This window comes from Pleurodeles waltl, chromosome 12 (assembly GCF_031143425.1).
Source record: "Pleurodeles waltl isolate 20211129_DDA chromosome 12, aPleWal1.hap1.20221129, whole genome shotgun sequence".
Classification (NCBI taxonomy): Eukaryota; Metazoa; Chordata; class Amphibia; order Caudata; family Salamandridae; genus Pleurodeles; species Pleurodeles waltl.
In genome coordinates, this window is record NC_090451.1 from 667,825,541 (window position 1) to 667,852,484 (window position 26,944).

The following is a 26,944-nucleotide window of genomic DNA, read 5'->3' on the forward strand; positions in this document are numbered from 1 at the left end:
AAATAAAAAGGATACAGGGTGTCAGTTTTTTCCTAAACACACAACATTTAAATCAGGGGTGTGGAATTTATTAAAATATCTACTTGTCCAGGGGACAGGTTGCTTCTCAAATCTACTTGTCCTGTAAAAAGATCTACTTGTCTCTTTGGTGCCATGTAGTGTGGCGACAAATTATGGCAGCAATCTCATTATGTAAGAGCTCTGATATTAGCCTCTCTGATTATGTCAGGGCTACTACCATAGTAGGGCTTGAATACTTGGAGTTTCAATCCCTACTGCAGCAATTTCCTTATTTTGCCACCTTTCTGCAGATCTGCATACTGGGGCTGGAGGAAGCAGTAAGCAATAGTTCCAGGGCTGGAATGCCTTTGAGTCTGCAAACCTACTAACCTGCATGTTTTAAAGATTTTCACCAGCTTCTCTCTAATAATTAAGAAAGGTTGGACATTTACTCCTGACAATGGCAGAATTAGAACTTCTTCCAGGGTTGGGAAGAAAGTGGCTGGAGAGAAAATGAACTTGCAAATGCTCAATAGATTTTCACATGAGCAAATCTACACATGCGTATTTACCCATGTTAAAATACAGTTCACAAATATTTGATAGGGGTACGACATATACCATGGGTGCACTTTTGTGACTTTCTTTAAGAATTTGGGGCCACATGTAGGTAGGTTCAGATTTGCGACCCACAAATTGCGAGTCAGAGCGACTCACAATTTGCGAGTTGCAAATCCGAATGTAGGATGGTGTCCCTGACACCATCTGTGATTCGCAAGGGCTTCGCAAATGCCCACTAAATGAATAATCATGAGGTGGGTCGCAATTTGCGACCCCCTTGCGAATAGCGGCCCTCACAGGGATGGTGGCCTGCTGGAGACAGCAGACCACCATGTCTGACTGCTTTTCAATACAGCAGTTTTTTTTTTTTTTTTTGTAATGCAGCCCGTTTTCCTTAAAGGAAAACGAGATGCATTACAAAAACGAAAAATGAAACGTTTTCGTTTCATTTTTTCAGAGCAGGCAGTAGTCCGCAGGACCACTGCCTGCTCTGAAAACATGTTTACAGTGACATTCACAATGGGGAAGGGGTCCCATGGGGACCCCTTCCCTTTTGCGAAAGTGTTAGCACCCATTTAAAATGGGTGCAAACTGCGATTGGTTTGTGCCCGCGTTCGCGGTCACAAAACAATCCTACATTGCACTGCGAGTCGCAATTAGGAAGGGAACACCCCTTCCTAATTGCGAGTCGCAAACCCGTTTTGCGATTTGGTAACCAGGTTACCGAATCGCAAAACTGGGTTTGTGCATCGCAATATGCTTTTTGCACGTCGCAAACAGCGAAAGTCGCTATTTGCGACATGCAAAAAGCTACCTACATGTGGGTCTTGGTCCATAATTAGGTCTGGTGTTAACAAAGACATTTTGTTTTTATTAAACTTCTATTTCTCTCTCTTTCGGCTGGCTTTACTATGTGTGATCGCATTCTGCTCTACCACAAGGAGCATATTGGCACACAAAGTAGTTTTGTTCAGTGTCAGGAACTACAGTGGCAATCAGTGACGTAACGAAACTGGAGGGTGCCCCTTTGCAAAGAACATGGAGGAGCCCCCTCTCCAGACTCACTCAGGGCAGGTGCTGTGCTGAAGGGGCCCCATGGAGGGCGGCTGCGGGGCCGTTGTTATGCCACTGGTGGCAACGTGTGCTTTTAGATTTCAAAAACTTTTTTTTTTTGCCAGTGTTTGTTACAATGTTGAGGGCCTGATAGCTCCCACAACAATAAAGTGTTACAAAAGCCATGTCAAAACAAGACACGCATTGATGAAACTAAAAGACTTATAAAAATATGTCAGATCAGTTGGCTTTGTCAGTGTTTGTTTATTTTCATGCTTCCCATAATCGTGTTGAAAATGGTTACACAGATTTTCCATTAGAAATATTTTTGGGAAATACTAGCATGCATCAACACATTTTACTAAATGACACTTCATTTGCATCTAATCAGAGAGCATTCTGGGAGCATTATACTTAGCCTCATAGCCTAAACTTTTCAAACATGTGTATACACGTTTTATTTTTTTTTGTACTGGAACCAACGTCAGTAGTGAAGTGTGACCTTAAAACATTTATTTACAGCACTCACCCTAATAATGAAGGCTTTCAAATAATGAACCATAAATACAAGTTCGAACAGCATTATCTTTTGGAAACACATTACCTCAACTGCAGAGAGTTCCACTCTCTGTAAACAGGCAGCCAAAGGGTTTGTGCTGCAGAGGGTTGGGCCTACTTGTCCCAAGGACAAATTAAACATAAAAACTTGTTGCCCTTGACCCCAAACAAGATGTCCCGGGCGTCGGGCGATAATCATTTAACAGGGATGTGGAATTCCTAAGTCAACTGTGCAAACATTTCAAAATATATTTCAGTAGTTGTGAAAGCCCTTTTTAAAATATTTCTGTGTGATGAAAAAATATTTTAATTGGATGAAAGCAAATCAGAATACTTTACATGTTGATGTGCAAAGGATATGTTTTCTGAAACCTAATTTTCACAGATTGTTAATACACTATATAGTTTGATCAATAAAGCTGCAAGTTAGTGGAGAGGTTTTTGGACATTTCTTGGAAAGGTACTATGTGTAGATGACACTATGTTACCACATCATGGTTTAGTGATATATTTATAAAAAGTGAGCGTTTAAACAAACCGAGAAACATTCCTGCCCTGATGGCAATGTTGTTAGTAAACTAAAAGAAGTCCTAGGTTATGGGGGCTAGATTCTTGTGATGCATGCAGCAAAATGTAGTCTACTTAATCTAACAAAAGAGGTTTTTTGTACTGTAGAAATGCTGAGTTCACATATTTGAAGGTGCAATCACATGTGAGAATTAAAAAAAAAAAAGGCGACTCTGTAAACTAGTTGCCTAGGATCACACAGTTTGAGACCCGTTTACAGGTTAAGTACAGTTAGGTGAGTAGATTATTTAAGTTACTCGACCTGCAGGTCTAGTAACATTTTTAGGATTTTTTGAGCCCTGCTCTAACACTGTGCATTATAAATAATAATCTTGTTGTTATATATTGAATATGAGATTAAGTCAATATACATTATATATTTTCATTTAAAAATTCCATAATCACGAAAATGTAGGCCCTTATAGCCTTCATTTCACACCATAAATATGTGTGCATGTTTCCTTTGCTATCTCATAAGCATTCTTACTTTCGCAAACACTCCAGTCCAGCATGTGCAACTGTAAAAAAAAAAAAACCATTCCAGATACACTAAATCCTTTTTAGGAGTCAGAATAGATTTTCCAGTTCATACGATACTGTGAATAGATTCCAATTCGATATCTGGAAGGGGTGTGTCAAAGGCATTTTTCCAAAATACAGATTCCGTATGCAAAGGATCAATATTTTACAGCCAAAATCTGGTCGCAAAACATTGTAAAGTTACTGAGACCTCACAGGAGATTGTTCCTATTCACAAAAGGTTAAGAGCCCCCCGGGACCTCTTTTCCGTGGTGAATTAAAAAAAAAAAAGTGTTTTGGAACTGCTGTTAAAAAAAAATAAGATTTTCTTTTTAAACTCAGTCATGTTTCTTTAGAGAAAATCGAGCTGCATTTAAAAAACGTACTTACTTATATGCACCATCCTTCATGATATTTTGTTCCTTGATATTAAGGTCTCAATATTTTGGTCCCACGTTTTTTGTCCACAATATCCTGCCATACAACCAAATGATTGACATATGTCACTAATATTTGGCATGGCATCACAAAAAGCAATGAGGCGACTGATTTTCTTGTCCTGTAGTTTAAATGGTGTTTGTTAACGCTTGGAAAGTGGGGGCACTCTGGCCTGTAATCAGCATTGTGTCCTTCAGTGACTGGGAGTAGTGTACGACCCTTTTTTATAATCTGCAGGGTATCTGTCTAGGGCTGAGAAACTTCCACTCTGTCATCATCCTGGAGTCAGTCATTGGCTGGGAAATCGGACTAGTACATGTATATAATACGCATGGTGTCTGTCAATTACTGCGGTGTGGGGTAAATACTTATGTCCTATAAAATGTGTTGTATATGTCATAAATTGAAGACAGGTGATATCCTTGAGAAGTAATTGGTCTGGTGCAGGGTTCTGCAAAGTCGGTCCTGGAGAGCCGGGTCCATGCCAGATTTTTTGCATATCCACATTTAGAAAAAAGATGTTTCAGAAATCTACATTTTTCTAAATGTGGATATGCTAAAAATCTGGCATGGACCCGGCTCTTCAGGACCGACTTTGCAGAACCCTGGTCTGGTGTATCAAAATGGCCTTGAGTTTCCAGATACTTTTGACCTGTAATGGGCCTGGTGTTTATCAAAGGCTGTGAGGCGAGTTTACCACTCACCTATAATCGGAACAGTATACATATTTGTGACTTGGATATCCCATGTCAGGATTGGTCAGTCCGTAGGTGGGATACCATATACTGTAGCTGACATTGTGTTCATCATTGCTATAAGATAAAGGATGACCTTAACTGTTCAACTACATGGTGTCTCTCAGTAACTGTAGTTGGGAGTTCTACAGTCGGCAAGGCGTGTAATTACCTGAGAGGTAATCGTTGTGGTGTTTCTCAATGTCTGGAAGGTGTAGGATAATGCATTATGGTCAAAAGCTAAGGTATCGAGTGGGTACACCATTCCTGTAATCTGAGTGATGTTTGTCACTGGAAATTGTGGAATATCATCTGTCTACAAATGGCATAGTGTTTGGCAATGGCTGGGAGGCAGTGGGTACTAGGGTCCTGTATTGAACACTTATTTGTGAGTGGCTTGGAGATGGGAGATACCATAACATTTTTAGGTCAGATTGTTATGTGGAATACTCTAGTAATATTATCCATCTGATATATGTTGATGGCCGGGAGTTAAGGCTCCGTTATCAATGACAATGGAAAAATGAATGTCCCTTTCTGATAATTGTTAAGGTATATATCAGTAATCAGCCATGTGTCTGTGATTGACTGATTAGTATGGATCCCTGGTGTGTGCTTCATGTACACCATTCTTTGGAGAGGGCAGATCCGGGGAGAGGATGATAGCTGCTCTTCGTTGTACCCATCAGAGGTTTTGTGATTGGAGAGTGGCTTGAGCAGATTCAAGCCCTACCAGCCATGCTTTGTCAGTCACCTGATGGAAAGAAGGAGGACTATAATACCAGCCAGTTCTCAGTTTTGTTACACATACCATTGTCTTGTGAAAGTGTCCAGTTCATATAAAAAGGATTGGAAGCAGACTTACTGTCTAATACACTCTGGAATGTGCACGTGGTCCAATGAAATGAGTTGTGACAACTCCCACAGGCTGTTCATGAACTGGACTTTCCTCCCAAACTTAGAGCTGCAAAAGTGAAGAACAAAGTGTTACAGTAAAAACAACAAATTCTAGCCTTGCAAACTAATGCAGTGGTGATTTTTTATTGCAAATAATGTGGTAATGTACTAAAACCAAAATAAATGCCACCTTCTATCCATGTGACAATGTGCCTACAATAGAAGTCTTAAATTAGAAATGAATTAACTATCGCCTAAAAGATTACAATTGTAATAGACCAGTAGGTGTGATGATGAACCTGGTACAGATTTAAAAACCCTTTTCAGCTTTAATATACGTCACTGGAAAATAAGATTGGCTTTCAACTGAAGGCATTATTTAAACCCCCAAAAATACTAAAACAATAAAAAAATATCATAAAAAGCAAAAAAAAATTGCAAAACATTGTATTAGTCCACCAACACTGGCACAGAATTTACATTATTTTTACGTGGCTATGCTTATGTGATCAGGCAGAATGCCTTCGCTTATCGGGCAAAAGAGCCAGTGTTGAAGTCAGTTTACCGATTGTTCCATGGTTAATCCTTTGGTGGGCGAAGTAAAAATGTGAATGACAGATGGAAAGGCTAGTGGATAAAGAGGATAGTTTTTTTGTTTTTTATATGACATGAGGCTGGAAGACAGCTTAACCTGTTAATAGGTCAGGCCTAACAATCTATCCTAAGCATTTCTTCCCACCTGTTTCAGAACAGTGAGGAGAGAAACACTGCCGTAAACAAAATACATGGGGAACCAAAACATTGTGATGGTAGGTATATGTAGGACCTATAGATTTGAAGATATATCATCAAGATACATGTATGTGGGTTTAAATATAGTATTTCGATAGGTACATATCCTGACACAATATTTTGGCACTTAGTATTTAAGTCACAGTATCATTTAGGACCATATTTTGCCAATACTTTTCAATACAGCACCCTTCTCCCCACCACTGTCCCTTTGAGACAGCTGGCAGTCTGAACTTTCAATCCTTATCTATAACCCACTGCCATTTCAAAAGAAATAGAATATATTTAGTGCTTTCTGTGCCACTTGATTGAATCTCTGCAGGCACACTGTCTCACATTAGGTCCAATAGTTATAGTACGTTATTATACAAGACTCAAGAGACATGTAAAGTTCTGCAGATATATACCCGAGAGACTGATTCAATTCATGAGACGTTCTGAGAGTTGCAAACAGTAGCCCAGGAATTGATGAACTCTTGACACACAGTTGCCAAATAGTGAAATCTTTTCACAATCAGGTGGCAATTTTTCTCTTTTATAAATGTGTATTCCCATTATGGATGGAGTTGCATGAATGTCACTGCTACTATCATCAGTTGCTGAAGGGAGCAGCCATCGTTAGTGCAGTGAGTGCAGTGCTAAGGTCAGGAGCGGCTTGCAGTGCGGAAAGGGGGCTTGGCGGCATGTGGCGGGGGGAGGATTGGGGGAAAAGAGCAAAATTTAAAAAAATGAAAAAAACACTAACCCGATTCCCTGCTGCTGCCGTGCCGCTCTTCAACATCCACGGCAGGCACAGGCTCCCAGCCTGCCCTGCGGCCAATCCAAACACTGCTCTCATGCTCCTGGAAGCATGAAAGCAGCGGTCTGATTGGCCGGTGCTCCCTGGCTTGGCAATTCGAGGCAGGCTGGGAGCCTCTGCGTGCTCTCTCCAACCTGGCAACGGAGTGCCGGGTTGGAGAGAGCCCAGTGCACGTGTGTTTGGCTGGCCCGAGATGTCCTGCCAAACACACCTGCCCACTCCGTCCCTGTCACGCCCCATGGCACCGCCCCTTTAACTATAAAACGAGTTTTGGCATGTCTGCACTGAGTCAGTATTCACACGCAGGCAATGTAATCTACATTATAGCATTCCAACAATAAACTACTATTGCCAGTAAGCCTTAAAAGCCTGCATATTGTGGAGATACAAAGGCCTTGTAGGATATCTGGTTATAACTTTCCTTGTGGCTCTTGGCATCTTTGCTTGATAGTCGTAATACAATGTTTTTGTAGCTTCAACTTCACTACACGGACTATGTCTGTCATTGCCAAGACCTATTGGTTCTTATGAATTGTTTTGCTGGATATTGAGACTACAGAAAATAATTTTGAGTAATTTGTTAATGAAAAACATTCTTTGACTGTTTTGCGAACATATACATGAACTCTTCTAAGGCCGCCGACTTTTTATTACTGCTAGTGGTTATCATGTGACAGAACTGAAAGAATTCTTAAATTGTTATTCATGTATGCATAAATGCCATGCACCTATTGTAGAGCTAATTGGAGCTGGCCATATTATTCATGCTCTAAAAGTTAACATCCATCTCTCATTCAAGCAGCTAAGCACTGCACCCCACAACATGAAACCTGTACCTCGTGCTCATCGCTTATAACTTTGATACACTTCCCATAAAGGCCCAAAGCAAAGACATCACTCTTCCAATCACACACCCCCTACAGGCATGTGGCTCAGCTCCAATGTAGGGGTAGTAAGGGCTGCACAACTATCATATTGCCAAAATTGCAAATTACTGTTGCTGTTCTACAGAAGTCAAGTAAAAACTATAACTCATCATCTATAAAAGAGTGTATAGTGACAAAGCTTGAGGTAGTTATTCAAGTCATGGGAGGAAGCGCTAGTGGATTTCTTTTGAAGTACTGATTATTTTGTGTGTAATGTGTTTCGTTTTTTTGGAATCACAAGTTCTACATCAGATTGCAAAGAGTTGGTGGCTAAGGTGTAGCCATTACATTTAAATATGAAGTTGCCTATGACAAATTCCTCATTGCCACGTAGATAGTCACTGCATCCAGGCAGATGTCCTGGGTCAACAAAAGTGATGCAACCTGTCTCTTATCACTTTTCCCTTTTCCTATTTCTACCACTTGCCATCTCATCCCCATTTATGTGGTTATCGGTGGAGATAGTGAGAGAAGGTAATGTGCACCGTTCACACTGGATTTCAAGTGCAGAGGTTAGTGCATTTTGGCACAGTACAATTAACAATGTAAGAAGCTAATAACTCATGGTAGCAGATCAGAGGAAGCCAGTGGTTGAAGGAGGCTTATTCAAAGACTTTCAACATAAGTGTTGAAAACAATATGTATGCCATAATTGGTTCAAGTACAATACATACCAAACCTAAACTAATGAGACAAGCTAATCCTCCTAACTTCCATGTCAGAGCAACTTTGAATCAACTGATTCAGGACACTGACATTTTGGCCCCATTTTGAGAGATACTGTTTGAAGTTGTTTACATGTTGGTAGATCTATGCAGAGCCCATCGTCAGGTGGTAGATTATATTACAGTGCAATCTGATCTCCAAATGAAGTGATTGTGCAGACACTTGCCTTATCGGGGCTTTGATGGTTTAATGACACCAAAAAATACCCTGTAGGTGCACAGTGATATATATATATATATATATATATATATATTGGAATGCATAGGCTACTGTCTCCTGAGCACTTACATTTTTTCATGGATTTAAGAAAATAAAAAGGACTACTTCCTGACCTTACTGAATTGTGCTGTTCTGCTTTGTTCACCTGAAGTGTCAGATTCATACAGGGCGATCGTATGGAATGAGGAGAAATTGGATATATATATATATATATATATATATATATATATATATATATATATATACACACACACACACACATACTCATACACACACACGTATATATACAAAACACCAATACTAGCCCAGCCAAGTTGAAAAATAAATGGTGCAAAGAAAAGTAATACTCAGAATGGAAAGAAGATAAGATTAAATTGTGCAAGATCTGGTGTTTCATTCAAGGGTCAGCTCGTTCACCATCACACTCCAGGACTCCCAAGCGTACCTGCAGACAGCTAGAAAAAAGACTGAGAAACAGCAGATCTCCAGAGGACCTTGCTGCCTTCAAATCTGCCCCCAAATGCCTTCAGCACCTCATCAGACCCCCCCAGAAAGCAGCCCTGCAGGAGCGTATCAATGCCACTGCACACCACACCAAAGAACTCTTCGCCGTGGTAAAAAAATTCACCAAACCCCAAGTAGAGGGTGTGTACATGCCTCCATCTCAAGACCTGTGCAACAGATTAGCTGCCTTCTTCCATCATAAAATCAAGGACATCTATAATAGCTTTGGACCCCAAGACTCTCAGAACCTACCAACAACCCTCTAGGTTGGATCTTCTGAGCCCTCACAGATCCTGCATTACTAGATCCCTCTCACCATGGTTGAGACCCGCTCCATCATGAGCAGCATCCACTCTGGAGCCCCTGCCGATCCCTGCCCCCCACTACATTTTAAACAAAGTGAGCGCCTCAATCGCACCGAGCTCCGCAACACCCTCAACTGCTCCTTGGAGAAAGCTACCTTCCCTGAGGACTGGAAGCATGCAGAGATCCGCCCTCTCCTGAAGAAACCCATGGCTGACCCCATGGATCTCAAAAACTACCAGATTTGGAGGAAGACTGAAAAGGGCAAAGCACCTACATCTGAATTAGGGGTGGGCAAGAGCAGGACTCTGAGAAGGAAAGTCTGTGCCATTAGCAGATCATCAGATGGATGTGGTCCGCCAGAGAGAACATCTTGACTGCCCACTACCTAAAGCAAATGGATAGTAAGTGCCAAACCAGTGCAGTTAAAATGCAGAGAACAAGTGTGAGAGAAGATTCTGAAGTCCTTAGCCCCATCTCGCTGCTGCCTTTCCCGGCCAAGGTTTCGAAAAAGCCATCAACGCACAGCTCCGCAAACACATCGAGGACAACAACATCCTGGATATCTTCGAATCAGGATTCAGGACCAACTACAGCACAGGGATCGCCCTCCTCCCCACGACAGATGACATCTGCTCACTCCTCGACCGTGGCCAAACAGCAGCCCTCATACCACAGGACCTATCAGCCGCCTTTGACGTGGTCTCCCATCACACTATCTGCTCCAGACTCCACACAGCAGGAATCCACAGCAAGGCCCTACAATGGACATGCTTTTTCCTGACCGGCAGAAACCAGAAAGTCAGACTCCCACCATACCTGTCAGAACCTACGGAGATCAGCTGCGGAGTACCCCAAGGCTCCTCCTTGAGCCCCACACTCTTCAACATCTACATGGCCCGCTCGCATCCATCATTAGAAGCCACAAACTGAACATCGTCTCCAATGCCGATGATACCCAGTTGAAAATCTCACTGACCGAAAACCGTACAACGGCCAAAAAGAACTTCCACAACAGAATAGAAGCCATAGCTGCCTGTATGAAGGAGAGCTGCTCAAGCTCAACTCTGACAAGACAAAGATCCTCGTCCTGGGACCCTCCACATCAGCCTGGGATGACTCCTGGTGGCCGACCACACTAGGCAGCCCCCCCCATCCCTACAAACCACACACGCGACCTCAGCTTCATCCTGGATTCTTCGCTCACCATGACCCAATAAGTCAACTCTGTCACCTTCGCCTGTTTCCACACCCTCTGACTCCTCCAGAAGATCTTCAGGTGGATCCCAAACCCCTGTCGAAAGACCGTAACCTACGCCATGGTTACCAGCAGACTCAACTACAGCAACACCCTCTATGCCAGAACCACCAAGAAGAACGTGAAAAAAACTACAACACATCCAGAATGGCTCCGCCAGACTCATCCTGAACGTCCCCCACTGCGAACACATGACTGGACACCTCAGAAATCTCCACTGGCACCTCGTTGAGAAGAGGATCAACTTCAAACTCCCTTGTCATGCATACAAAGCCCTCCATGACCTGGGACCCACCTACCTCAACCATCATGTCTCCTTCTACTCCCCCGCCAGACCTCTCAGCTTCTCTCAACAGGCACTTGCCACCATACCCCACACACGGAAGACCTCATCTGGAGGAAGATCCTTCACCTATCTCACCTCAGGCTGTCACCATCCCTACCTCAATTCAGGAAGGACTTTAGGACCTGCCTCTTCGACTGAAGCTGAGAGGACCAACCCACACAGCGCCTTGAGACCCTTGAGTAGTGTGTTTTCAAACACTGACAGATTGATTGAAGGGTGGTTGTAAAGAAAGCATTCACAGAACTCTAAGTGGTGAGCCGCAGTACAAATGGTCAAAGTTAGTTCATCCAAAATGCCTCTCATCCCAGGTGTCCTTACTCTTTTTTATACCACTGCTGGTCTTAATATATTGTTTTGCCCGTCACCTGTTAGCACCTAACATTGTAACTAAAACACAAATAATGTTGAACCACAGATCTTACTTAGTTTCATGCCTTTTTAAATTTGCTTTAGTGTTGTATAATACGGATTTATACTTTTTAAATTTGTTTTGACAGTAAGGTTGCCAAAGTGTAACACTGCAAGTTGTTACAGGTTCAGTAGTTGTATCATGTGAAATATCCATGTCCTGTACCTTAAAACCTGTATTCATAAAGCTTTTCATCTGGTCATCCACTTTGGAAAGTATGTATCTCTGTTTGTAGCCCTCTCATAGACAAATAGCAGATTTGATGTATAGATTGTATCTAACCCTGGATGGCTGATTGCCACTTATTATCAGAAATGTTACAAGACTTCAATTTTTATCCCTAACAGCAGGCTGGAGCCAGTCGATCCTTGTTTTGAGAACAGCCCTACTGTGGATTTACGTAACTTTTACAGGGTCACAAATATATTATAATGAGTTCATAATGGAAGTTGTTGATTTCTTTAAATGGTTGTTTACAGTTGCTTTTTCCAATCTAGCAGATGTTTGTGAATGTACAGTGATATTAGAAACCTTAATACAAGCATCAGAGTTGCTCTTCCCACCCTACTTGATATTGGGGAAATTTAACCAATGGAGGGTAGTGCAGTCCATGCAAGATTTGTCATTTGTGTACCATGAGTGTGCTCTGATGGTACACAGAAGATGCAACATTGACCTCCTTCATCACGTCTCACTCTGTGTTTATAGTCAAATGCATGCTCTTAAAGTTGCATCAGCCAAAATGTTAGGGACACGCTTGGGAATAGCAGTGAAAAAACGTTTTACAAATTCCAAAGGGTTAATGGAGGATTTGAGTATAGAAAATGGATTATCTTGCCACCTTATTAGCGGCAAAGGAGTGATACTAAGGAAAGCAGAGTGGAGGAAAAATGCATGCCTCCAGATCAAAGAAAAAAGATCTGCTTTGATCTTTTTATCTTCTGACAGAGGATTACGCCAAATCTTTCACTTATTTTAGCAATTCTACTTACCCCGTTGCATAAGTTTATGAAAAAGAATGACAACTTTCACATCTCTGTGTGTGGATGAGGAATGTGAAAGTGGTTTGTGGCACAAAAAAAGAACAAAAAACTAGCAGGACTCTCAGCTTAGCACGACTTCTAGCTTTGAAATCTTCAGCACATATTGCAAAACCAGCAAGGCAGCAGTTACATGTTATGGGCAGCACTCAAACAGAAGAGAGTAGACAGCCATCAGTAGCAATGTGAAACTTGAGAACAGTAATGCAAAACCAAACATTTCAGTTGACGAAATAGTGACCCTTATACATGGCCAGGGTCAGATGGCGTGTGCATACTGAAGACAAGTTCAGTCAAGTATCTGTCAGAGCAAAGTACTCTCAAGTGGCAATACTGAGGACAAGAGTTTGCCTCCTGGTTGCAGTATGCTCTGGGTGCCCAGAAATCAAGAGTAGGTCTGCTGCCCCACCTTCCATGAGATAAATACCACTATCCAGTGAAGTTGAATGAATGCTTAGTGTTATGTGTGATGCTTGTGAACTATGGGAGCATCTGTTTTCAGGGTATAAGATAGATTGTATTGAGGTTGCGGGTGAGGCTGGAAACCTATGAGATTTATGGCACTTTCATCCTTTATACTGGACAGGAGTAGGTTCTTTCCTAACATCCTCAGGCCCATACAGAAGTTAGCACAAGGAATTGCACTCTCTCTACTGCACAGTGTTTGAACCATCTCTCCTTGTGCAACCTGTGATCCGCTCCATAGTTTCCAAATCCCCTCAGGGTATCATTGTTTCCTTAGGGAAACAGCCCATTTAATAGTTATTAATTATAACTCCATCATCTATTACATAATAATGTTGTTACCCAAACGTGAAGCTCTACCAAGTTGTTTCCTTTCTCATACCTTCAGAATAAAATTTTACAGAAATCTGGACAGGCTAATGTCACTGTTGCTGCAAAGGGGACAACGCTAGCTTTAAGCTACCACTGTTACACATGTATGGCGATTCACCACTCAGTAGACTCACAGTTTCAGCTTCTATGTTTTAGATCATAATGCTCTGCTGGAAGGCATGGTAGCCTTTGTGAAACATGACTGGGTATGCATAATGAGGGTGGTACTAAACGGCAATTTATAAGCTGTAATACTTTGTCTGGTCTGACACATGCTTAAGCCACTCTGTCCCAGTGTGGTATTTCAATAATCCATTATCTTTACAACTTTGACAAAGGAGAGACATTTTAGCAGGCAGTTTGGTGCTGTTGGTGGTTCAATTCTCTTGAAAGTCTCCATAGATAAGGAACATACTCAGAGTTTACTCCGAGTTATTTCTTTTATTCTTATATTCTGCATAATATAATTTATGCACCACGTTATGCTTTTAAGCAGTTTGGTTTTAATATGATGGGTAATTTATCTTTTTTGGTTTGCACATTCTTTCTGTTGTAGAGGTTGCCTGATTTTATAAAACTTGCTTGGTCACATTTCCATAGCCACCTTTTCACTGTAGAAGAGTACGGGCAACTTTCAATTTTCAGACGCGCATGTAGAAGAAAGAAAGTGGACCGGATTACCTGATGAAGGGCCGAATGATGGCCATTACAGCTTTCACGTACCACGTCGGGTGTACAATTATCAGGGCTTTGAGATTCTTCTTCAACCTGTTGCATTTCAAGGGCCGAAGAAGAAAAAAAGAGCACACCATCAACCACATTAGTACACACACAGGCCAAACATCAAATAATAAAAGTTAGATGTGCTTGAAAGGGCTAGAATGGAAGATGCCAAGACCATGACTGTGAACGCATTTCCTCTCTCAAAATTAATGGGCAACGCCCCACAAAATTCAGAAATATTTTAGGCTTTAATAACACCAATGTTCTGTGACAAGATGCACAGGTTAGCAAGCAGAGTTTCCTTTCTGTAGCATAAATGGAAGACTTTCAGAAGCTCTATGACTGTCCTGCAAGAGTAACTCCATTCTCACAAAGTCAAATAAATACAACTCCACTTGAAAACCAGTGATCCCCCACCCAACTACAAGTGGGGGGACACTCTAGTGACTGCATAGCTGGTTTCAGTTGAAGGCTATACCTGGTTTTACCTATTTGGTTTTTGTTTTCAAATCCCGCTGTCCTTGAGATTTGTGCAGCTTACTACACCATACTGTACCATATCCTCATCAAATGATATCAAAACACCATTGGCACCTGCTCGTCCATGTTCAGTGTGCTCTGCTCTATCCTGGGCAACAGAGAGCACTGGTGACTTTGGATACTCATCTTAAAGTCCAAGACATCGCATTCCCAGGATTCCTCACTGCCCTACATCTTAGTGAACATGTACAAGCACAACCTCACTCCTCTTCTCAAATGTTGACCTTTAAATCCTCTTCCATACTAATATGAAATAAACCAGGTAAAGATTGTTTACCCACAGGACCCATTCACTTATATCCCAAAGCATGGATATCAATAAAGATGTGTTTAAGGTCCATTGAATTCTATATTGCTGAGACTCATTTGCTCCTTGTAGACCTCATTTAATGCGCTTCAACTCTAACCGACCCCATTTTTCCAATATTGCACTCATAGCTGCACGGCCTGTTAAAAACACCTCTTCAGCTACCTAAATGGACACCCAAGCTTGTCCACGTATTAGGGGTAGCTCCAAGGGGACCTTATATTACCACTAACATTGGTGCAGCGGGTGCTTAGTCAGGAGTGGAAGGACCAAGCAAATGTCTTTTATGCAGGCATTTTAAGGCAGTATATATTCTAAAATATAACGAAGCCACCCACTGCCTCCTCTTTTCTTAAGAAACATCATGGGCTTCCAGTGAGAGGCTGATTAAAACTACAAATCCTCACCTGACATTCCAGTACCTTGACAACACAAAATCCCCTTTGTCTCAAAAAGAAAACACACTCCCAAATCCCTTGCAACTGCTCAGATCTGCAGTCTGTCTAAGGCATCCTGAAGGTATGTCAGCTGGGGAAACAGAGCCTTCTTGCAAAAATCTCCCACCTTGGACATTCACTACATCTAAGTACCTAAACTCCACATCAAAGGCTTAAACATTCACCTATCACCTACAGGAGATGCCTCAGGACCCTACCATTTCAATGACTTCTGGTGTCACTACACTGTAACTCCTTTTCTACCTTGCTGTTTATCAAATACACAAAATAATATTATGTTACTGTTTACAGGTTACTGAACAGAAGCACCCCATTCAAACATCTGCCGAAAGCAGTGTATAACCGGTCTCGGTCAATCATTTTATGCTGTTTCTACTCTGAAGGAACCATTTTTACTTTATATTCTTCTGTGTTTAATCTCAGAGAACACAAATAAAAGGTCCACTGTTCACCTTTAGGTAGTTTTTCTATATGTTGAGGGTCCACCCTAGTAGCATTGTTCTCACAGTCTATGAGTATAATAAGCGGATGCTTTACTTATCCAGTGAGGAGCAAACACAATGATGAAGCATGTCACAAAAGTGGGTGGGGGTTTTACTTTCTTCATACAGGAATTTTCCTGTGATTCTGGAAAAGCAAAGGAAGCCTCTTAGCTGGTGTTGGGAAATGTCTTACTTTGTGGCTAACTGATTGTCCTAGACCTCATGTGGCCATTATTAAAATCTCTCGATTGATGTGCCAGGTGTTGTGTCTCCATTTATGCTTACACAAGAAAACTGAGTAACTAAAAGCCTTCTATGACTATCCGCTTTTTTGTACCAAAGAAGGGAAATAGATACCATGGGTCCCCTTGAGTAAGTCTATATAAGTCCAGATGAAGGATCTTCTCAGGTCCTAGGAGACTCTTGATTACATTGTGGAATAGAGGCGGCTAGGGGGCATGTTTCCATGAAGCACTATATATAGGTGACAGATGTGATAACAACTAGGAATTCATCCTTCCGTTCTTTAAAGGACAATAGCAGGATTTCCCATCCTTATGCATTTTGATTTAAATCTTACTGCCTAGATGTGACCTAAAGACTTAGCTTTCTTTTGCATTTGATTTTTTTACGTATTTGTTAGAAATGGGGTCTTTAGGTGGCAGTCGGTTTGCACCCTGTCCAAGTAGGTTCCCTCACTCTAGTCAGGATTAGGGAGATACCTGCTCAGATAACCCCTGCTCACCCCCTTGGTAGCTCGGCACGAGCAGTCAGGCTTATCTCAGAAGCAATGTGTAAAGCATTTGCACATAACACACAGTAATAAGTGAAAACACCACAAAAGGACATCACACCAGTTTTAGAAAAAAAGCCAATATTTATCCATATAAAACAAGACCAAATACGATAAAAATCCAACATACAGTAATAAAATGATGAATTCTGCAAGATTTACTCAAAATACAGTTCCTTGAAGTCAATAGCTCCACCTGGGGCTATCACGGTGTTGTGATCAACAAAACCAACAGTACAGGCTGGCCGCGGCGTTGCGTGCCAGCTACGGTGTCGGGAAGACCCACTAACAGTACCTTGGATTTGCAGGGCGTCATGATCCTCATGGTGAGATCCGGAGAGCGGCGTCGCTGACGTTGCGGTGTCGGTTCCGGAGTCGGTGCAGGAGTCGTCGGGCCCTTGAGGTCACACACGTTGCAGATTGAACTCAAGGCTAATGAAGTCAGGTGCGCCAGCGTGGATGGCGTTGGGGCTGCGGTGCGAAGCGGGACGCTGCGACGTGCGGTGCCCACAGGTCACGGTGCAGGCAGCTGCTCGGTGATGGCGTCCAGCGGTGTCGGTGAGACCAGGGCTGCTGTGTGAAGCTGGGCGGTGCGAGGTGCGGTGTCCACTGGTCACGGTGCAGGTAGCGTCGTTGTTGCTGAAGCGCTGTCATCGGTAGGGCCAGGCCAGCGGTGCTGGACAGGATGGTGCTTTGTAACCATCACGAGCGGTGTACACAGGCCACGGTGCAGGCAGGATGCCTGGTGACGACACAGGAGTCGATGGTGCTGGGGTCAGTGGACCGGGGCTGCGGTGTGGGATGGGACGGTGCTTCGTGTACCTCATGAGCGGTGTCCACAGGCCACAGTGTCGGTGTCAGCAGGAGCGGTGTCGTCAGGGATGCCCAGGCTGCGGTGTGAGTAGGCGATGCTGGAGTGTGGGGCCCTCAGGTCACAGCGCGAGCAGCGGCTCAGTGAAGTCGTCCGATGATGGCATCGGTGAGACCAGGGTCGCGGCGCGAAGCGGGACAATGCGACTCCGTGTGGCATCGGCAGGTCATGTTGCAGGCCAGCGGCGTCGTTGGCGGTGTCGCAGTGGTTTCTCCTCTTGAACAGCACAAAACACACAGTTCCCAGTGCTGCAGGTCGAGGAAACTGAAGTCTTTGGTGTCCCTGAGACTTCCAACAGCAGCCATGTTCTACTCCAAGCCCTTAGAGAATTTTCTCAAGCAGGACACACAGCAAAGTTCACCCTTTGCACTCTTTTCAGGCGGAAGCAGCAACTGCAGGCCAGTCCAGCAAAGCAGCACAGCAAAGGGACAGTACTCCTCCTTCAGCTCTTCAACTCTTCTCCTTGTAGAGGTTCCTCTTTATTCCAGAAAGATTCTAAAAGTCTGGGGTTTTGGGTCTTCTTCTTATACCCAGTTCCGCCTTTGAAGTTGGCAAACTTCAAAGCAAAGTCTCAAGTGTTTGCAAGATCCTTCCTTGTCCAGGCCAGGCCCCAGATGCACACCAGGGAGTCGGAGACTGCATTGTGTGCGGGCAGACACAGTCCTTTCAGATGTGAACGACAACTCCTCCCTCCTCTCTAGCTCAGATGGCTCATCAGGATATGCAGGCTACACCCCGCCCCCTTTTTTGTCACTGTCTAGACAGGTGCAAAACATCCCAACTGTCAAACTGACCCAGACAGACAATCCACAAACAGGCAGAGTCACAGAATGGTATAAGCAAGAAAATGCCTACTTTCTAAAAGTGGCATTTTCAAGCAGACAATTTAAAAACCAACTTCACTAAAAGATGTATTTTTAAATTGTGAGTTCAGAGACCCTTAACTCCAACTTTTTATCTGCTCTCAAAGGGAATCTGCGCTTTAAGGATATTTAAAGGCAGCCCCCATGTTAACCTATGAGAGAGATAGGCCTTACACTGTGAAAACCGAATTTGGCAGTATTTCACTGTTAGAACATATAAAATACACCAGTATATGTCCTACCTTAAACATACACTGCACCCTGCCCATGGGGCTACCTAGGGCCTACCTTAGGGGTGCCTTACATGTAGTAAAAGGGAAAGTTTAGGCCTGGCAAGTGGGTACACTTGCCAAGTCGAATTTGCAGGTTAAAACTGCACACACAGACACTGCAGTGGCAGGTCTGAGACATGATTACAGGGCTACTAATGTGGGTGGCACAACCAGTGCTGCAGGCCCACTAGTAACATTTGATTTACAGGCCCTTGGCACCTCTGGTGCACTTTACCAGGGACTTACCAGTAAATCAGATATGCCAATTATGGAAAAACCAATCCCCAGTACAATTTATATGGGGAGCACTTGCACTTTAGCACTGATTAGCAGTGGTAAAGTGCACAGAGACAATAAACCAGCAAACACAGACCTGAAAAAAATAGGAGGAAGAAGGCAAAACGTTTGGGGATAACCCTGCAAAAAGGGCCATTTCCAACAGTATTATTTTAACTTTTTAAGAGTACCAGAAGCCTTTGTTGTGATAGAGATGTTGCTCTGTTCCTGACCCCAAACACAGCATGTTGACTGCCAACTCTATCCGATACTGTTTACGCTCAATAAGAAGTAGAAAGGCAAAGAGTTTAATGCAGCAGAGTGTACCATAGGTCCAGGAAGCTGAATCCAAGCTCGATGTTCAGAATATCTGCAGAAGGTAAATTTACTTTAAATGTATCCAAATTGAATCACTTATCTAGGCAGTGGTTCTCCTGAAACCATATCAAAGATCCGTCCCTCCTGAACCTACCCACCACCAGTGTAAATGTGAGGGTTCCATTCTACTCCGACACGCAGGATCAAGCCCACTCACCATGCTTCCAGTGGCTAATTTGAGACGGTGGATTCCGGTGCTCGGTACCGGCCCTTAATTGTCAACACAGAATACAACAACAGTTATTTATTAGTTCAATATACATTATAAATAACTAATACCTACCACCCAAGCCATTCTTATAGCTTTGGGGGCCTGAAATGGTCTGAACTGCCACACTTGTAGGAGTATGATGGTCAGTAGTAGTGTTGGCACTTTTATTGGCAGTGCTAGCAGGGGCAATGGGTGGTGCAAGGTGCAGTGGCCTCCTGAGAAGGACTGCATGCTTCTGAGATCCACCCCAGATGAGTGCAAAAAAAAACAGGTGACACATCAAGTCAATTTCCTTTAAATTAAAGGAAACATTAAAGTGATACAGCTTTTATTCAACAATAAGAAAGTGAGAACACCATTGGTTTCTTACCGCCTATCAATGGTCTGATAACACTGTTTGAGCCATCCCATGGTTGGAATTTTGCTGCGAGGTGTGGCCCCGTTCAGGTACACTAGCATGTAGTTTTCCGCAACCATCACTTCAAGCGTTCCTATGATATACCTGGATGCAAAGGGAAGTGTAAATGTACACCAGACAAGGCAGCAAAAAACAATTCTTGTCTACAGGACAAGATGTGGATGAGTTTACAGAACTATTGAGAGATTTGCCAGGAGGTGGCGCCACATGAAAGTCTGGTAAGCTTACTACAGAATTAGCATGTGAGGCATGCAAGGGATGTAAGACCCTGTATGCAAACGATGTAAGGCACTGGAGGTGCTGAGTTCTTGCAACTTTTCCACAATCTCACACCAACACTATATTCATCATTACCAACCACATCATCCACCACTACCTCATGCCCACATTTCTCCTTGACTTATCAATATACACCCCTCAATACATCAACATGTGGCATAGCCTAAAGCAACTCAGACCCACATATAATCAAATCCCACTGAACAGCATCATACATCAGAATGTGGCAAACACACACATTCACTGCACAGCCCAAATGATGTTGTGCCCACCACACAGTAAGGCAAGCTATGTGATACTCCTGGAAGCACTGCTGAAGAGAACAGATGTATGATACTCAACAGGATCACTCATTACTGTAGATCACAGTATATAGACATGCCCACTTCCCCTCAACCATTGCCAATCTCACATGTGCCAGTGTTGAGCAGAAGGTTGCAACACCAATCAGTCCGCTGGACACGCTCCACCAAAATTACTTGCAACACTCTATTAGAGCTTAGCTCAACAACTTGAGGTTTAATTGTTATACCCCAGAAAAATGATGCTTCAGAATAATGTCCTGAGAGTGTAGAGGACAAAGTAAGCTAGTGCAATGACAGCACCAAAAGGTGAATAAAGTGACGAATACTGCTGTCAGCAAAAACTATATCGTACGATTAAACACGTTTTTGATTTTTATATCTATAAAGTATTTAAATAATTATAAAACTGCAGTCATTTTCCTAGAAAGGTTTGTTATGTCTGAAGTTTTCAGAACCTGTGCTTTTCAAGGCTTGAGAATACTTTAACCATAAGCAACACTAGCATGCCACAATTTACAGTGACTATTGAATTCCCAGAAGCAGCGGAGAAAGTACAAGTTTTTAATATTGTTAGTTTCCTACTTTTAGCTCTAAATACCCCTTCTCTGTGTTCATAGAATGGCCCGGCTGTTTTGCCCAGTTCAAATTATGTTAAAAAGGGAAGGGTTATTTTTTCAGTTTTCCATCATTTCCCTCAGCTCACCACCTGGCAAGCAGGCGTGGTTGAAGGTTGTTCATCTGGATGAGGTAGCAGTAGGACTTCTAAGATGAGGTTAGTGAGTAGCGTACTTACAGATAAAGCACTGTCACTCTGCTCCATATTTGGAGGAAGACTGAAAAGGGCAAAGCATCTACACCTGAATAGGGCTGGGCAACAGCAGGACTCTGAGAAGGAAATTCTGTGCCATTAGCAGATCACGAGAAGGATGCAGCTCGCCAGAGACTACCCACTACCTAAAACAACTGGATAGAAAGTGCCAAGCAAATGCAGAAAAGAGCTGGAGAATGACAAAACCACTGTGAGAAGATTCTGAAGCCCTTAACCTCACCCCTCTCAAATGTCATGGGAAGGGTTGTCCAACCACCAGATGCAGTCTACAGGCCTGCCTTTGGAATAACTTGGGAAAGACACGCCCGCTAATGAGATAATTGCGTGCATTAAGGTGCACATGACCAAACCACAACACCAAGTGCAGCAAACTACTGGAGGAAGAAGACTAGCAATGAAACTCAACTCCAGTGTGCCACACTAGTGGGGCCTAATATGAAAAAGGAAGGCCAAAAAAGGAAGGCCAAAGAACAATAATTCAGATTCCAGGTTTGCCGGTGAAATGGGTTACCTGTGGACAAAAATAAAAACTCACTGCAAAATACATCACAACCCACTCAATTGGATGGCCTCTAAATGTGAGTGCAACCGAGGTGAGCTTCAAGGAGGTAGCAATGATGTATATATTCCTGTGGCATCTGGTTCCAAGTGAAATAGGCAAAATTAGTAAACAAGCTTTCCATCCTCCCTCATTGCTCCTCATCGGGCCATCCATTGTAGAACCGTCTTGCATCTTTGTCAGCAACGATGACACTCCAGAATACACCTGTGCTTGATGATGCCTGATTGGGGTTTGGGTCTATCATGACATCAGCCACGGATAGCACCTTTAATCTTTAGAAGAGAGGAGGCAAGTCTGGGGTTCTAGGGAGGAGGCCTATCAGTGTGCCCTAGGACAAATGGAGGACCATTATCTGTGTGTGGGGATGCCTCAGCCCTTCTGCTGTGATCAGTGCTTCATGACCGATCACTACGACTGCGACATCCATCCTTAAAATGACCTAATCCCGGGGTAGGCAGATGGGCTTATTCTCCTATATCTGTGGCAAGATCCATTTATCAGCTCTTTCAGGTTGGCTGCATTTTGGTAGAGCAGTACTCCTGGCATCTACAGGTTAGTTTCGAGAGAGCTCTGGTCCTCGCTCGAAAAAGAGTTCTTGACAGAAAGTACGTGACAAAGCCCAGTGGGACTCAAAGGAGGCACAACCGGTATTTCTCCTCAGAGAAGTAAATGAACAGAGGGGAGACAATATTACTTCATTGATGGTTGAAGAGAATGTTTGTAGACTTTATCATGACTTGACGGCCAGAGAATTGGCAGGACCACAGGACAGTGATTACTAGTGTTGTTAACATGAATATGTCAGTTCCTAAATTTCGTCACTTCGTCAACATCAGATGGAAGAGAGGCTAAGTTGGCCTGGTCGGTACAGAAACTTATGATCTACAGATCATACCAGATGTCAACCCTGAAGTCTTAAATGCTTATCTTCTTGAAAAACTGAGCTCTAGGGCAGTGGTTCCCAACCTTTTGATTTCTGTGGACCCCCACTTTAACATTAATGGAACCCAGGGACCCTCACTGAATCATCATGGGAAACCGGGGACCCCCGCCTGAGTCATTACTGGAAGCTGGGGACCTAATTTGTCAATATTTGGTAATATTTTTTAATTTTCTAGGCTCTCGCGGACCCCCAGGGGTCCCCGGACCACAGGTTGGGAACCACTGCTCTAGGGGGCAAATGTTGTCTCCCCCGACACCTCAAATCAAGCAGATGTGAGTCCAAAGACCCAATCAATGAGCTTTTGGGGCATTATCCTCCTGATTTAGGGACGCATGGCTGAATGTGATCAAATTACTCCTCACTAGCACAACTTAAGAAGCAAAAATGTTTCTAAAGCTGTGCAACAAAATGAATGGGCATTTACCAAGATATTCCAAGAAGTTGGGCATCACGATTCGCCTCTTTGAACATTTCACGTGATAGTCATGTGGCATTTCAATCTGTAGCAACTGATTTAAATACTTGATCAGTTCAAGCAACAGCAGCTCTAATAAAAATAGTAAATGTTCGGGCTTCCCAAGTGACCTTTCAGAATGGATAAAGAATAATTTGTGGTTCCTAAGGTGACTAGAAAATGTTCACCTCGACTAAAAATTGTTCTAATAATAGTGAAACCTTATTTTCAACTAATTTCTAGACTGACCTTTTACGCTGAATTGGAAGGTAGGGCAATGACTGCTAAAATAAAAGAGTTTATGTGGTAAAAAAAGTTATTAGGTTCTCATCGTTCTTCGATCAGTAAACATTCTGGATTGTGGCCGGAGGCTGGAGCGGAGTCTGGTAGCATTTCTGGAAGAAGAATGGCCGATAGCACAGATGCCTTTTCGCGATTGATGTGCATTTTCGTTATTTCAACTACATTTGACCAAACATTCTGCGTTACTGCTTCTCTTCCAATCAGGAATGCGGTTTAACGTGCTGAGCTCAATGGAGTAATTTCTTAATTGTAGGTTTTTTTTCCAGTAACCTCAACCAAGAGTAGATTCAGCTGTGGTGTCCCTTAGGGGTCTGCTATTTCTTCACCTTTGTGATTATCAATCTTTACCGCTGATCTGTATAATTGCATGTTTTGACGGGTCATTCTCTAATTATGCATACCACTTTGAACCATAACACCATGATTTGTGAAGGTACGTGGTGTTCAGAATGTGCAATAGACATAACTGAACAGCTGGACAAGAACTTTATTAACTTAAAATCAGAAAAGACAGAAATCCTACTTTTGTCCAAAACCTTCTCTGGTGTATCTGCAATGGTGTATTTTTGTGATATTTGCTTATTATGAATAACATTGTGTGACAAGTGCTGTCACCTTGCGTTACTGCACAAACCAGAAGGACTGTGTAGGATCTTGTCAAGGCATACAGGTTCAAATATTCTCTAGTAGTATTATTTCAGTTTGTGCGATTTTAACACAATATAAAAACAGTTTGGACAGGGGTGTCCTCATTAGTACCAACTTAAGACCAGATTTCAGAAATCAGAAACTGAAAGACGCCAGGATAACCTTTGCCATGGATCAACCACTGAACAGCATCCTTTGCGGCGTTTCTCTCAAGTAACTTTGGATCCATTTAAACTAAAAACGTTCTTTATTGAAATCGGTAAATTAGGCAGTAAATGTTAGATTAAATAGTAAGCGCACTAAATAAATAACTATGCCTAAAACTCCTTGGATGGCCAATAACATTATTGCAGTTGCCCAGTATAAACTGATCAGAGTCATTGCAAGTGACCTGAGTTGAAGGCTTCCCTTGACTTACAATGCAGGTGCCAGCAGTTCTATCCATCCTGAAACTCAGCAGAGCTTTTATTAGAATGAATGAGTGTCATTGCCAGGGCCTGTACTGTTGCAAATTTGTCTTAACAAATGAGTCACAGATAAGAGGGCAGGGAGAAAGGGAGAGGACTTCGGCAAGTGCCATCCAACCCTCAGCGATGTAATTTTCCCATAGCTGATGGAACTGGGAGCATGACTTCTGGGACCAGTACTTGAAACTGAAAAAGGACAAGAGTGGGAGAAAGGTTCATGGATCTTCTGCTATTGGGATCCATGAAACAGTTCGGAGAACTGCCAAATAGAGGACAGAATACTCAAACATTACAGACCCACAGAGAGTACAGTGGATTTTTCATTTCAATTATTTTATTGCAGGATTTAACCTAGCATGCTCATTGACTGTCCGAGAGGAGTCTTCGCATTTCTGGGACCAGTACCTTAAAGTGGTTAGGAAGCTTGAGAAATCACGGAGAAATCGTTGTGTGCATTTCTTCTTACACATTTCCTTTTGTCCAACTTGTGATTTTCCTCTGAAGATTTTGTTTCTCATTGGTCTTAGTAGTAAAGCCAGAGAGGAAAACTGGGGCTACATTCAGAGGATCTGACGTCACTTCCTTGGTTCGAGACAGCGTCAATGGGAGACCTACCATCGAAGAAGGCCTGCTTGCCTGAAGTATTTACAGGCTTACGGTCTTGAAAGAGTTTGGTCCATGTAACACAAGAATCGCCACAGGACGAATATGGGAGTCAGTGCAGGGGATGTTAGCCCACAAGCTTTCCTTACCAGCCACTCAAATAACTGAGCAGGGTGCAGTCATGAGTGCTGTCATCAAAGTCAGCTGAGAGATTCAGGATTAAAATGCTTGGATCTCTAGGGGACTTTTATCTTCAATGACCTGGATGGGTACCATTTCAGAGCAGTATTCAGGACGGAAACTTGATTAGCAGGACTTGAGGATGCCTAGGTAGTTAATGGTTATTGTGAGCTGAGGGAGGAGTGGTCCCACTCTTCCAGAATTAAGCAGAAAGGAGAAATCGATGATTGGCTGTCAGTTGGCAAGACCATCATGGTCCAGTTCAGGCTTCTTTCGAGGTGAAGAACTTGGGCAGTCTTTAGTGAGCAATAGAATGTGACTCTGTCTAGGAAGGTAGCACCTCCTTTGGGAGAGACTTCACAACATAGCGGGGGAGGAGACATCCTTATAGGAAGTTGATTAAGGAACCAAACTTAAAAAAAAAAAAAAAAACTTTTTCTGAGGTTATGGGTTGGAGGGAAAGTCATTTGGTTATGTTTTGGGGAGGGATGTTGGAAATGGTTGCAGGATTGTTGATCACGTTGATGTTTTCAGTGATAGTTTTAACTTTGTTAATTAAAAATTAATTCATTGTGGTTGATTTCTCAATTGAATGTGGTATTGGAGTGGGAAAAACGGAATTATAACAAATGGAGTGCCATTTAGAAACAGCTTTGCATCTGCACATATTCAGGATGATTTCAGGGGGACTGCTGCCTTTGATTCTGCAATGTGGAGATTATCGTGGATGTGCACCGTAGCTCTTAATAATTTTAGATTTTTGTCTCTTTGCTTCTTGGATCCATAATTAACAGTGTAGTGCGGCAACACCTTGCCATTACACTGCAATTGCAACTTAAACTCCATGGGGAAGGGAGAATAACTTCAGAACTGATTTTGTCAGAGTAAAACCACAAAGAACTCCTCTTTCCGAGGGCTTTCATACTCCAATTCACCATCTGTTCTGACCAGGTGGTAAATGGGTTTAGGGGCTTTTGTTTGGTATGGGGTAGTGGTGGGGATGGTTTAGGATTGATGGGATGGAAGTATCCTCCTCTTGCCAGAAGAGGAGTTGCAGTGGGGCTGGGTAAGAGGCTTGGCTGCAACTTAAGACTAAAGTAATTTTACTGATTGTTTTTCCAAACTGCAAACTGAGGTCTGTTGTTCCTGTACCCAGGAAAACGGTAATCCAGATTCACAAACATTTTGGACTATGTTAGCATCACAAAATGTTTTTTTTTTGTTATTTACTTTCCAGGCAAAACTTTCTTTGCACTGGAGAGCTGCCTAAAAGTGACGCAAAGCACGCCACGT

General features: G+C 42.8%; 1 protein-coding gene across 2 annotated transcripts in view; it reads right to left on the reverse strand.

Annotated features, from left to right (window-relative positions):
- Window positions 1-26,944, reverse strand: part of BNIPL (BCL2 interacting protein like) — an 85,716-nt gene that overhangs the window by 5,923 nt on the left and 52,849 nt on the right. For both annotated transcript variants that reach the window (XM_069218511.1, XM_069218512.1), the window contains exons 7-9: window positions 20,031-20,162; window positions 14,168-14,254; window positions 5,296-5,394 (exon numbers count right to left, since the gene is read on the reverse strand). In XM_069218511.1, coding sequence (XP_069074612.1) covers window positions 5,296-5,394; window positions 14,168-14,254; window positions 20,031-20,162 — 318 coding nt within the window. The remainder of the gene's footprint in view (window positions 1-5,295; window positions 5,395-14,167; window positions 14,255-20,030; window positions 20,163-26,944) is intronic.